This window comes from Hypanus sabinus, chromosome 3 (genome assembly GCF_030144855.1).
Source record: "Hypanus sabinus isolate sHypSab1 chromosome 3, sHypSab1.hap1, whole genome shotgun sequence".
Taxonomy (NCBI): domain Eukaryota; kingdom Metazoa; phylum Chordata; class Chondrichthyes; order Myliobatiformes; family Dasyatidae; genus Hypanus; species Hypanus sabinus.
Genome location: NC_082708.1, coordinates 160078424 through 160092370, shown reverse-complemented (window position 1 = coordinate 160092370; position 13947 = coordinate 160078424). Strand labels below are relative to the sequence as shown.

Genomic DNA, 13947 nt, shown 5'->3' with positions numbered 1-13947 from the left:
CTACACCCTCCCTATCTCTGTAACACCCTCTGGCCCCTACACCCTCCCTATTTCTGTAACATCCTGCAGCACCGTCACTCCTCCCTATCTCCATGACCCTCTCTGTCTCCCTCTCTATATCCCCCTCTATATCTCTAAACCCCTCCCTTTTCTCTGTAGCATCCTCTGGCCCCTACACAACTCCAATCCTAGAGAGGTTAGGGGCCCCTCTAACCCCCACTAACCCTAACCCCTCCCCATTTCTGTTATTCCTTCCAGCTCCTGCATTTCTCCCCGTCTCTGCAACCTTCCTCTGACCCATAAACATCTCCCTGTGTCTGTAACCTCCTCAACACCTGCTACTCAAGATGGTGGCAGTGGCCAATGGCACTCTCCTGAACTGTGACTGATTGCAGCCTGTATTTTCCATTTTGATGGCGTATGTAATTTTGGTCCGCGTGAGCAATCTGGCGCTTTTGCTGTTGCCTGGAGAATTTGGCGAGATTGAGAACGGAGAGCGCAGCTGTCATTTCCTGATGGTGGAACGTGAACCCTCGGTTGGCTTCGTTACTCCTCGCCCATTAAAGCACTGAGCAAGACTGAAATCGCGGATGAGAGTGGAAGGCAAGCGGGTGTGTGCATTTGACCACTCTCCCTCTTGCTGCTCCCTGGGAAAGTGCAGGAGTCTTTTGCCCCAAACTGGAAGGTTTGATCGCGGCTCAAAGATGTGGGACTCTTTTTTTCGGCGGGGAGGGGGGGGAGCTCTGCAGTTTGATGTTTAATATCCCCACTGCTGACGTACTCTGCGGCTGTGGACTCGTTTTTTGGAGGACTTTGTGGTTCATGTTCTGTGTATTTCTGGATACTCTTTTTTTGCTATTTGTGTGATTTGATCGAGGCGCTTTGGTGCGGAACTGTCTCTGTGACTGAGGCCTGCAGTCATCGACACAGCGCTAAACTGAACTGACTGGTGGCTGTCACTCCTGGACCGTTTCTGGGACTCTGCGGTTTGACGTTTAATATTCTGTTTGTTATTTGCTGTTTGCGCAATTTGTTCTTTTTCTCGCACGTTGGGTGTTTGATATTTTCTCTAAACAGGTTCCACATTGTTTCTTTGTTTTGTGGCTGTTTGTGGGAGGATGAGTATCGGTTGTTACTCCAGACAAAATTTGATGATAATAAATATACTTTGAAACCTCTTCACCCCTCCCTGTCTGTGTTACCTCTTTAATCCCTGACTTGCTCACAACCTCTTGCCCCTACACTTTCCATCTCTGTAATGCCTCTCCTACCATACACCCCTGTATAAAACCTGTGCTCTTCTATCCCTGTCATCTTGAACATCTCTCCACCATTCCAACTTCCATTCTTCCACCATGGTGGTTGTGCCTTCAGCTGCCTGGGCCCTGAGCTCTGCAATTCCCTTTCCAATCCTCCTGGAGGGCAGTGCTTAAGGCTCCCCTCTCTGATCAAGCTTGTGGTCATCTGCCCTGACCATGGTGTGGCTCAGGGCTCAGTGTTTGACAATGGGTCTCAGGGACTGGAGCCTGGAGCTTGAGTAGTTGTACTTGTGCTGTACTTTGAATGGTAACAAGCACCGTTTGTCTCCCTGTAGTTTCACCTGCAGCGGAGAGAATCCGTTTCATCCTCGGGGAAGATGACGAGAGCCCTGCGCCCCAGCTCTTCACGGAGATGGATGAACTTTTGGCTGTTGATGGGCAGGAGATGGAATGGAAGGAGACGGCCAGGTAGGAAAGCCACGTCACACATCTCACTCACGATGAGCTGTGACCCTTTCACAAACCTTGGTTGGTCCAAACACTTTTAGAACCAGGGGCTTGATGTCGGAAGTAGAGTCGCGCTGTAACATTGGGACAATGGCACTTTGAACAGCAAGATCCCATGGAGGTCAATGAGAAGGTGAATATTCCATTTCTCCTTCAGTCTCCAGTTGAACAAGTGTAAGCAGTCTCTAGTGTTTCTTTGCTACCTTGATCAAGAGCTGCATCAGTTACTCTTTCTCCTCTGCACCCTTTGCAAACCACGATTTCATTTCCTACACCAAGCCCCTCCCACCCACCCATCCCAGTGTCTCCATGCTCTACCCAAGATTATCTTGTCCAGGACTCCCATCTCTGGCTCCCTCAATCGCATTTCCACTAAGCCACTGACCATCAGGCCCACCTTCCTGCATCAGACACAATGGACCTGGGCAATGTGTCTCCAAGGAGCAGAATCTTCGTTAAACTTCCTTCTCAATGGACTTGCACCTTCCACAGCACCAGCTCCTTCCTCATTTTCCTCACTAACGTGCTTTAAAGGGCAAAGGAGATTACCCCAATGCCCTGGCTCATTAGTCCATTGGTTGACTTCACCAAGATTATCTGTTTGCATTGTTAGTGGGATCTTGCTATGTATAATTTGGCTGCCACCTTTCCTACATTGTAACAGTGACTGCACACCAAAGAGTACTTCATCAGCTTTGTGACACCTTGAGAGGTTTTTAGAAATGCCAAGAACTGCATTTAAAAGGACATCTAAATTTGAAAGCAAGTGCTAACATACTACACTAGAGAAATTTATTTTATTTGGAAAACAATCTCTTCATCATCACTAACTGAGTGTATTAATCTAATCAGCAGCATGTTGAATGTAAACAGTGAATAATGATGAAGAGCGACTCTCAGCTGAACTTTCAGTTGTCTCTTTATTTATGGAATAAATATTGACACTTTGAGTTCACCAATCCTTTGCACTTGAGGGCAAGGCTTGTGTGTTTAATTCATTCATAAGCTACAACAGAAGTGTATTGTCAGTGAGATGTGTCTGAATTCAACCGGGCCTATGGCATGTTCTCCTGATGAAAAGCAGGATTATTTAGCCTGCTCACCACAGTGGGTGGTAGTGATTTTAAATGATGCACGGCACATTAACTAGAACATGGGGAGTGATGCTCTGATACAAGATGTGGGGGTAACTGGTCATGCAAATGTTCATTGTTCATCACTAGTTACATTAAAGTGCAGAGGTGACCACATTTAGTGGGTCTGGAGCCATGTACTGATGTCTCCAGGTAACAATAGCCTTCTGTTTTTTCAGATGATTTTTGTTCATCTCAGAAAATAGACCCCAAAAAAAAATCACTCTCTGGTAATCACACCTCTACAATATCATAATGAATGGCATCAAGAGCTGATAAGAATTACTAGATGTGGAGAGAGAGGGAAGAAACTCATTTCTGTCATTGGCAGAAACAAGCAAATGTACATAGATGGGCCTGTTCAATCTAATATTACAACAGGAGCTCTCTTGTATGTAGGGTGTCAATAAGTTGTGTGATCATAACCATTGTATGGGGTAAGGATAAAGGATTCCCTTTCCTGGATAACATTAATGAACCAAATGGGTTTTTACAACATACCAGTCATTTCATGGTCAACATTATTGAAATTATTTTCTTTATTAATTTCAGATGAATTTACTGAATTCCAAATTTGCTGTAGTGAGATTTGAACTCATGACCCTGGAGTCATGACCCAACACTCTAGCTGCTGCTCTAACAACTTAACCTCTACCCTGCTCTACCCACTCTGGCGGGGATGTGGCCACTTAAAAATCTCCTTCTCTGTTCCTCAGGTGGATCAAGTTTGAGGAGAAGGTTGAAGAAGGAGGTGAGAGATGGAGCAAGCCACATGTGGCCACACTCTCCCTGCACAGCTTATTTGAACTCCGCACTTGTATAGAGAAGGGAACAGTCATGTTGGATTTGGAAGCTTCAACTCTCCCTCAGATTGTGGGTAAGCTGACTTTTCTTCTTCCCTGACCCAGGTCACTGGATCATATTTGGGATTGTTACTACGATGAAAGAAAGACCAGGTGACTTCTGAGATTTGCCTCACACCATGAGGGAGCAGAACTTCACACATGATCGTTTTCCCCCTGCTCCTCCCCTGCATCATCCTCCTTACCTATGGCATGTCCTGGCAGTGGAAAAGATACAGAGCGGAAAATCTCAGGGAGAAATAATAATCTGGGAAATTTCTCTCTGAGCTGCTGAGAAGATGGAAATTTATTCAGAGGATCACATAGACACATTGTCGTGTCTGACAGCTCTGGCCTTCCATGAGATGAGGTTGTTGGTGTAGTCACAACCAATCTATCTCCCTGTTAAAGAGTCAGTACTCATTCCACAAGCTCCCACTTCTCTAGGAAAGGGAATCATCTCCCCGTTCCCATCTGTATGAGATCTAGCCATGCTCTTTTACCTTACTGAAATCTGTGTGTTACAGGTGAGGCCGGTATATATTGCCCTTTCTTATTTGCCCCTGAGAAGGTGGTAATGAGCTAGCTTTTTGGACTACTGTAGTACGTCTGGTGAAGGTGCTTCCATAGTGCTACTGGGTGGAGGGTGGGGGGGAGCTTCAGGATTTTGACCTGGCGATGGTAGAGGTCCCGTGACACATTTTCGGATTAGGTTCACACATGGCTTGGAGGAGAAGCTGCTGGTGGATGGCCTTCTCCATATCCCTGCTCCCACTGCAGAACTTCTAATCATTGAAGGTTACTTTGGGAACTGAGTGTGAGTAACAACACACGCCCTCAACACAGACTTTGTTCGTTGTACGCTGGCTGTGCTCTCATCACTGTGCCTGAAGGCTGCAGGTTCTGGAGGTGTGAGGACAAAGCTTCAGTCTGGCACTCAGTGCAGGACTGGGAGAGGCACCTTCCTGCAGATGAGTTGCTAGCTGAGGCAGTCCCTGCCCTCTCAGATAGATGTAGGAGGTTACATGATTTGATGCAGGGAGTTTTCCCAGTCTCCTGGCCAGTATTTATGATTAGATCAATTTCACTGGGCTAAGTCCCATTCTCAGAGTTTAGAGAACTTGCTGTGTACAGAATTGCATGTCTACCATAGCTCAATAGTGACAACCCTTCCAAAGTATTTCCCTGCCTGTTGCGTGTTCTGGGCTGTTCTGAAGATGATGAAGATCGTAATGTTTATCATGTCTCTAGCGGAGTGGCCCTCTGTGCATTTCCTGCCAACCCTGCTGACCCTTTGTGTTCCGACAGAGATGATCATTGAAGAGCAAGTTGCAAAAGGGCTGTTGAAAGCTGAGCTGAAGGAGAAGGTGACCTACACTCTGCTTCGGAAACACCGACACCAGACCAAAAAATCCAACCTCCGCTCCCTGGCTGAAATCGGGAAGACGGTGTCCAGTGCAAGTAGGCTGTTTTCCACATCAGATAATGGTAATACAGGAGCCAATTTGCTGCAGTGTCCTCCCCTCTTACTACCACACCATCATTGTCCATTTCATTGCTAACATCCCCCTTTCCCTCCTTACATGTATGGCGTCATATCATAGAAAGCAAAATGCACTGCACCAATGGAAAAAACCAAAGCAGCCATTTCCTCAGTTGCCCATCCAGTCTCACAGTCCTGACAATGCACAATTAATAGAGATTGAATTAATTAACACCAGATTCCCCTAGGAACAGGAGGAGGCAAACTGCACATGAAAACCACCCATCGTATAGTTAGATCGTGTTTAATCTGTAACTTAATGCCTCCTACCACCTTGGTTCCTATCCTGTAATTCTCTCGTCTATTAAAATAGAATTTCCCCCATCGTCATCTGACCCTTATTCAGTCCTGGGCTTCACACCATCCGCGTGGAGTGAGCTTTGGGCTTCTGTTCCACTTTGTGTGAAGAAAGAATCAAGTGTTTAGGAAATGTTTTGGACAGAATCTCTGAATGGTTGTAACAAGAAGGGATGGCGTGTGGCCTGTGGAACCCTTGCTGGCTCTATGCAAGAGCAACTTAGCCAGGCCCTTACCCCCATCCACATGGAACTCCTCACAGAAGCCATTGAAGAGCTGAATGTCTGTAGCTCCATGATATACATGTATATGGTGACTGCACTGCTACCTGTTCCCCCCCCCCCCCAGTGCAGTCTGTTCAACTCACTACATTCCCCTTTCCTTTAAATGTGCAGCAATTAGGATTGATACAATTGTGCAATCAGCCACAGTGAACAAGACGGAGAGCTTTATCCAGGCAAGCATCTTGAATGGCCCAGCTCTGCACTTGGCAGTGGCAGATTAAAGCCTGACAGTTGGCTCAGGCCCTTAGTCGGTCCCTTGCCTCTGCTTCATTAGTGAGTCTCCTCCATGGACTTCTTATAAAGAGTTCTTCGCTATTGCTGCCCAGGAATAGGTCCCAGCTGCTCCCATTGACAACCTGTTATGCCATTGCTGTAATTTTACATGGGGAGGAATTTCCACCTATTACACGTAGTCCTTCTATCTTTATCCTTTGACTTTGAAACTGATTGGACCATGAGATGAAGTTCTGATTGACTGGCTAATTTATGATGTATTTTATTTCCTTCCAAAACAATCTGGAATCATAGGAACTTACAGCACAGGGGAGGCCATTAAACCCACTGGTGTAATGGAATCCCAGTACTAAACCTTCAGTAAGTTCCACTCACTGAAGTACTTGTGCAGTTCCTTTTCAAGCTTTCCTACTGATCTCCACACATCACACTCACCAGCAGTGATACACAGGCATTTACTGTGTGAAATTGAATCTGTCCTGATGATTTGAAACCCTGAAATATGCTGGAAAATCTTCAGAAAGCTATGAAAACATATACAATACTATTACGCTATAATTGATCGTCCCTTCTGATGATGTGGAATACTTGGGTATGCCTCCAATGTTCCCCTAAACTCCAGATTAATATCGTTCACTTCGTCTGCCATGGACAAGATCCAAGCCAATCAGTCACTACAACATCTTTTGGTATGAATGCCATACATGGAATCATTTGGAAAGTCAGTTGCCGTGTAGATTGGATCTTAGTTATTGCACCCTGGTGGACCTTGTGAGACTCTGATCCCATGGAAACACCTAGGTTATGGTCATGCATTGGAGGTGTGGAAGACATAACCAAAACGTGGTCTTCCATCAGTAATATGAACTCAGCCCTCTTTCCGCAGAGCTTAACCAAGATCCAACGCTGGGAAATCAGTCTCACAAACTTCACACAGTTGTGCTTTGATTGTTTGCTCCAATGCTGTACATTAATCTGAAGTTTTAATAATTTCTGATATTGCATATCCATCTTAAAGCTGATGTTGGTAACAGTGGGTGAAATGCAACTGGATTGAATTCATTAATTCACCTCAATATTTATCAAAGTAAACACAATGGGACAGACTTTGCCCTCGAGAACTGATCCTGACCGCACAATATAGCTGTGGCAACACTCAAACAGTTGATCCCAGTAAGTTTAATCCAGTTGATTTAGAGTTAGCGAATCCACCAGTCACAACTATAGTGCATATTTAGTCCCAGTGATCGAGGGGGAAGTTTGAGTGTGCCATCTCTTTCTTTACAAAGTGAAGGATATGCAATAGATAGTCTCCATTTTAATTTGTTTGCTTGTTCAACTGTATTGACCAGGGCAATCAGAGCAGTGTCATTATAGGCAGACTTCAAATTTCCAATCTATCTTGCTAATGCATTGTTTGACGCATCCTTTGTGTGGTTTATATTCACCAGGTGTTGGATTTAAAATATTCATTGGCAAATTTAAAGCAGAAACTTTTGAAAGCTTGGGCTAAATCTTGCATATTTGGGGAGAAAAATTGGGATAAATATGCATTGACTTCTGAAGCAAAATCTCTTGCATCATTGCTCTGGTTGATAAGTTTAACAGCAGCCTGATGACAGACATGTGATGTACTGGTTGTTCACCTGGTAATTACTTGATGATAAGCTGCTATATACACATTTATTTCATTTTTAACCTTGGGCATTCTGCCTTCTTGCTGCAAGCCCAATCTGCCTTCGCTGTTGCTGGATTTTTTTTCTTTCTCTCTTGCCTTTTGCTTTGTGGCTCTAAACACTTCGCCTGCTCTCGATGGCCCGCGATAAGCTTGCATTCCGCTCGACAGCTCACTGCCGTGCCTTGCGTTCCGACGCTCAGATCAGGACCTGCGAGTCCCACGGAGCCAGAGCATGGCACTGCCCTGTAAGTCCAACCTATGCCAACACACAGCGGTGGGGTGATGGCATGATGTGACCTGGGCCTCAGTAAAATCTCTGGGCTGATGGGACCTGGCTTCCCTAGAGAGCAGAAAGTTAATGGGTAACTCCCGGTGAACTGCTTCAAAGGAGATGCTGGTGGGAGAGAAAGGGGGAGAGAGAGAAACTTCTTTCTTCTGGTAGGGAAAGGGGAAACCAAGTAAGGGGACAGTCTGAAGCTCTTCTGAAGGGAATGGGAATCTGGACTGCTGTCTCCCAGCATTGTTGAAGATTGGGAGAGTTCACAAGGACAAGGGAGGAATCAGAGAGGGAATTGTTGTATGAGGATAGCAAAGATTTTCAGCCCAAGGCAAATACTGATATGTTTGAGTGGAAAGAATGGATTTAGGAGCTAAATGGCCTTAAAAGGGAATAATACTTTGCACTTTTGGATTGTTATTGGCAAAACCAGGAACTTCAGTCTGGGGGTGTTTGGAGGTCGAATTTATCCATTGTCGGGAGGTGATGGTGTAGTGGGTAAGTCGACTCTAATGTGGATGGCGATAAGATCCTTTACCTCAAAGCAGACCCTCACGTTCATCGCTGGCCAATAACAGTGAGTGAAACCTCTATGGAGCCTTCCATCAGCTGACATTTACCATTATGTACATCCATCACAGCCCTGCCCTCGTCCTCCCATTACCTTCACCCCCATTAACATCTGGCAGGTCATACTGTTGCATAATCCTTCAAATTATATGATCTGGAAGAATTTTGACACCACATTAAGTCTCTGGGCAGATCTCAAGACCCTAGGACTACTGTTCCTTTATGAAGCAGTGGAGTGGAGAGACTGCAGCAAATAACATGTCACCAGCAATGTGGATTAATAGGCAGCATTAACTTCTTTGTGCTAATTCAGAGTAAGTATTATAAACACAAATTAGAGGGGATCTGTTTAGAATTTCATTTAATAGCTTTAAACCATTGAATCACTTTAGCATTCGGTCTCCTTGGAGACAATAGTGAGTGCAGACTTTTCTCATGTGCCGGATCAGATGTGAATTAGCATAAATGAGTGAATTAAGGTTGGCACGGACTTGGTGGAGTGAGGGGCCTGTGCCCGTACTCTATCTGATGCTGAGAAATGCCACCTCCACTTCTGTAGTGAGGGACTCGGGGCAGTGATCAATGCGGGTGTTGGGGCGGGAGGGTGGGTGGTTGTGGATTTCTGAGAGAAACGATGATGCGTTGGTCCAGAGTGTTTGCGACTAACAGCTTTATCTAACCCGCAGCTCCACAGCCCTTAACTACTTTCCTTTCAGCTGGTACTAGGTTGGAAGGTGGGTGGGAAAGAGGGGCTAAAGGTGGGTACCGACGTCTGAGGCTCTCCATCATCACAGTGTTAGTGTGGCTCAGCACTCCGTGTGTTCAAGCCCCTCTTCAGGGATTTGAACTCATGCATTACTGAGAGAGCGCTCTACTGTGTGCTCTTTCAAATATTAAGGCCCTACCTGCTCTAATGGGTAGGTATATGGAACACCATTTCAAAAACCAAGGAGATTATTATATTAATTGAACAGCAAAAATATGATGGTGAAAATCTGAGATTTCAAAAAAAAAAATGGTGGGAATGGTCAAGCAGCATCTGTGGAGCTGAAAACAGAATTAATGTTTCATATTTTGGACCTATCATCGGTAAGGTCAGACACAAGTTCACCAACTAGAGACATTAGCTCTATTTTCTGCTCCTGACCTGTTGAATATCCCCCACATTTCTGTTTTTACAGTGTCACTTGTGAGAGCTTTCAGCGTGCAAATTGTAGTATAAAACGCTGTGATAGTCTATCGCACATGGGCGGGGCTAACTTCAGTCCCTTGCTGACTCCTCTGAAGCCAGGGGATACGAGCAGGCCACAGTCCTTGTTTCCTAAACAAGATCCTGTAAAGGACACTGCCACAGGTTGCAGGTGTAAACCAGAAGTATCGAATTAGATGCTTATAAGAATGTAGGTTTCTTTCTTTCTGAATCTGTTCTCCCAATTGTATTCTTTCTGTCTGAGTTCTCAGGTGAGTTCAAGCTTCCCTGAACAGCTTGCTTTGTTCTGTTTGAATCCCCGCCATTGGTTCTCTCTTCCAGGTAGCCCAGCGTTAATGCATCGCAACCTGACCACAACCAGCATGAATGACATCTCAGACAAACCAGACAAGGACCAGGTAAGAGGATGGTCGTAGAGGAACACGACATAGGACTAAAGTCACCGCTGAGTGTCAGTGGTTCATTTATTCCCGTAGAGCCATAGAGATAGACGACACTGGGATAGACCGCTTGGCCAACGAGTCCATGTTGACCGTGGTGCTCACCCAGCAAGGACCAATTTCCAGTGCTCGGCCCACATCCCAAGCACCATCCCGCCATGTACCTGTCCAAGTGCTTCTTAATTGATATTACTGTACTTGCCTCAACCTGCACGCCATTCCATAGATCAACGCCCCTTGCATGGAAAAATTTACTCTCAACACCTGTTTAAACCTTACCCCTCTCACCCTAAATTTATGTGTCCTCTAGTTTTGGACTCCTCTAACCTGGGAAAACTAACTATGCTTCTCATAATTTAAAAAATTTTATAATGCTTAATTTTAAACAATTCGATAATCTGACACTAATCCTGTTTTATCCTCTCTACATTCCCATCAACTCCCACTAGCCCCCACCCCACCCCCCGGCAACACAGTGCAGTCAATTTATTGCAGCCAGTTAATCGACCAACTTGCACGATTTTAGGATGTGGAACGAAACCGGAGTACCCAGGGGCAACCCACACATTTACAGGGAAAACCTACCAACTCCATGCAGGCCGTGCCTGAGGTCAGGACTGAACTCTGATCTCTGGAGTTCAGAAGCAGCAAGCTGCACCACTGAGCCACCTCATGGGCAGCTCGTTCCATGTACTCATCCCCCTCTGTGTGCAAGAAGTTGCCCCTCATGTCCCTTTTGGATACTCAACCTCTCACTTTAAATCTAGTTCTGGATCCCATACTTTGGGGGGAAAGACTGACCATTCACCTTACTGATACCCCCTCTTGATTTTATAAATCTCTAGTTGTCAGTTCAGCAGACAGCATGTCAATGCCATCTTCAGCTCATTTAGGGATGGACAATAAATACTGGTTTTGTCAGTGATGCCAACAGCTCGTGCATGTGAAAGAGAATATGTCATTATCAAGATAAGAAATTCCTTGAAAGTGTCATCACAGGTAGATGGGATTGTAAAGAGAACTTTTGGTAGATTGGCATTCATAGATCTGGGTATTGAGGACAGCTGTTGGGATGTTGCGTTGAAGTTGTTTATGGCGTTGGTGAGTTGGGCAATTTTAGAGTATTGAGTGCAATTCTGGTACCAATAAACTTGAAAGAGTACAGAGAAAATTTGTATAGGTGTTGCCAGGACTTGAGGAGCTGAGTTTCAGAGATAGGTTGAATGTTAAAGGGAGGAAAGATTTAAAGTTGATCTGAGTGGCAACATTTCACATGAGGTGTCAAAGGAAGTGATAGAGGCAGGTACAATAACAGCATTTGGGCAAATTCATGGACAGGAACAGTAGGAGTATGTCCCAAATACATCAAATGGGACTGTGTCGCAGTAACGACTGAACAACAGTGAGGAGGAACGACAGATTCCCATGTGGAGATAGAAGCATGAGTTCATACATGGAATTCCAATAGAGCGCTGGTGGATCGACCAAGCGACAACGTCAGACAAATCCTTCTCAAAACAAGGACTCTGTGAAAAGCACTAATCGAGAGTCCACTTATAATAACCACAATGTGTGGGAAAACCCGTGCCAGTCACAACTAACTTGGCAAGATTAACCAGAAAGCGCAAAGGTTGAACAACTCTCGTTAAGACAACAATTAACAAAAACAGGTTCTGTAGAAATCTCGGAGCCCAATGCTCTATGGCTCACTGCACAGTTCAGTTGGGTATTTTGGTTGGCAAGGATGAGTTGGTCCGTGTTGTTCAGCTCTATGGCTCCATGACGAGATACTGAAGACAGTTGTCAGGTTATTACAAAGTGATAATCGAAGTTATAGCTATTATTTCCAATCATGTTTGTTGAGGGATAAGTATTAACTCTGGGGGATAACTACTGCTCCCCTTTGAATTTCTGCCACACCATCATTCACATCAGGGCAGCAGGGCCTTGATGGGTCTTAGCTGGTAGATGGCATTGTAGATAGTTGGCACTCCCTCAGTGCTGTTGTTGTGTCTGGAGTTATACTCAACTTGTGTTGCTTTAACTCAGTTTGTTTACAGTTGAGCAACAGCCAACCATTGACATTAGAGTGCAAAGCCAGCCTATTTGGCCCTCTGCTCCCCCCATGTGTTCATCAAACTTCCCCTTAAGGCTACGTCTGCGGGAGTGAGTTCCATTCTTCCCCTACTCCCCAGGGAAAGAATTTTGCTTGAGCTCTGTTTTTGAATTGCTAGTGACCATTTGATCTCCAGCTTTCCAGTTTTCCTATACAGAGCCATCCCTGAGCCAAAGTACCATGTGGCCTTTTACTCACCAACTACCTTCCCTAAGCACCACCTTCTGGTTTTCTCATTCCAGCTGAAGAACAAGTTCATGAAGAAGTTGCCTCGGGACGCCGAGGCCTCCAATGTGCTGGTGGGGGAAGTGGATTTCCTGGAGGCCCCCTTCATTGCCTTCGTGCGCCTGCAGCAGGCTGTGATGCTGGGGGCTCTGACGGAGGTCCCTGTGCCAACCAGGTGAGTGAATGCTGGGGGTCTCACCGGCTTCCACAGGCTGGTCCCATCATCAGCTGGGGATCAGTGATGACTCTGGTCACTGATGGATAGAAGTTGTCAGGCACCTGAGAGAGGAGCTCAGATCCATAGGTACCAGCGCAGTGCTGAGGCCATGCAGCATTGACAGCTACTCTGCTGATCGATAAATTAAGTGACCTGTTCTGTGTCTAGTTGTCATTAATCCAAAGAGGGTGCAGAAATCATTCAGAAAGATATTGCCTTGACTGGAAGGCTTGAGTTATAAACGAGAATCACAAAAGATTAGTATTGAGTTTCAGCAAGTAGTTAAGGGGTCAAATTGCATGTTAGGCTTTATTGCAACAGGTTTTTTAAATAGGGAAGTCCTGTAGGTTTGGAAATGGCCCAAATTCAATTTACCTTACTAATTCTTGGGATGAGAGGGAGTTCCTGGAACAGTCTGTACAGTTGTAGCTGACATACAATAGGAAGGATGTGATTAAGCTAGGGAAGGTGCAGAAAAGACTCTCATTAAAGTTGTTGAAGGGCTCGAGGTAGAAGGAAAAACAATGACTGTATAACTTGGAGTGAAGGAGGCTGAGAGGTGACTGCGTAGAGGTTTATAACCTCATAAGGGGTGTCAATAAAGTGCATTGTCACAGTCGTCTTCTCAGAGTAAGGGAGTCCATAACTGGAGGCCATCAGTTTAAGGAGAAAGATTTAAAGGGGACCCCAGTGGCAGGTTTTTCACACAGAGGATGGTAGGTAATGTAGATTCTCAAGCTGCCAGAGGAAGTGGTGGTGTGGGAGGGTGGGTGCTGCATTTACAATGTTTAAAGGACATTTGGACGGGTGCTGTATGTGGATATGAAAGGTTTAGAGGGATATGGACCAAAAAGGATTGGCGAAGACAGGCATGGACAAGTTGGCCAAATGGCCTAGCTCTGTGCAGTATAACTCTGACTAAAGATGTACTTTGAATTTAATGTTATAAGTCAAGACAATTGCCCTGATTACAGAGAGATCGGTGCAGAATGATTCATTATCTATCACAGATTCATGTGTTTCAGGTGAGATGACAGGTGAAGGGAGACACTTCAAGGAATGAGTGAAAGGGAGAACAGGGATAAGGAGGAATTCCCAGAACTTGGGACTTTGGC

At 45.3% G+C, this 13947-nt stretch overlaps 1 protein-coding gene across 4 annotated transcripts in view; it reads left to right on the top strand.

Annotated features, from left to right (window-relative positions):
* The window catches only part of LOC132391820 (electrogenic sodium bicarbonate cotransporter 1-like), a 198306-nt gene that overhangs the window by 70352 nt on the left and 114007 nt on the right, over positions 1 to 13947 (top strand). For 2 of the 4 annotated variants that reach the window (XM_059965468.1, XM_059965470.1), the window contains exons 4-8: positions 1595 to 1727; positions 3616 to 3776; positions 5050 to 5229; positions 10156 to 10232; positions 12633 to 12790. In XM_059965468.1, coding sequence (XP_059821451.1) covers positions 1595 to 1727; positions 3616 to 3776; positions 5050 to 5229; positions 10156 to 10232; positions 12633 to 12790 — 709 coding nt within the window. The remainder of the gene's footprint in view (positions 1 to 1594; positions 1728 to 3615; positions 3777 to 5049; positions 5230 to 10155; positions 10233 to 12632; positions 12791 to 13947) is intronic. The other 2 variants (XM_059965469.1, XM_059965471.1) reach the window with 1 other exon arrangement.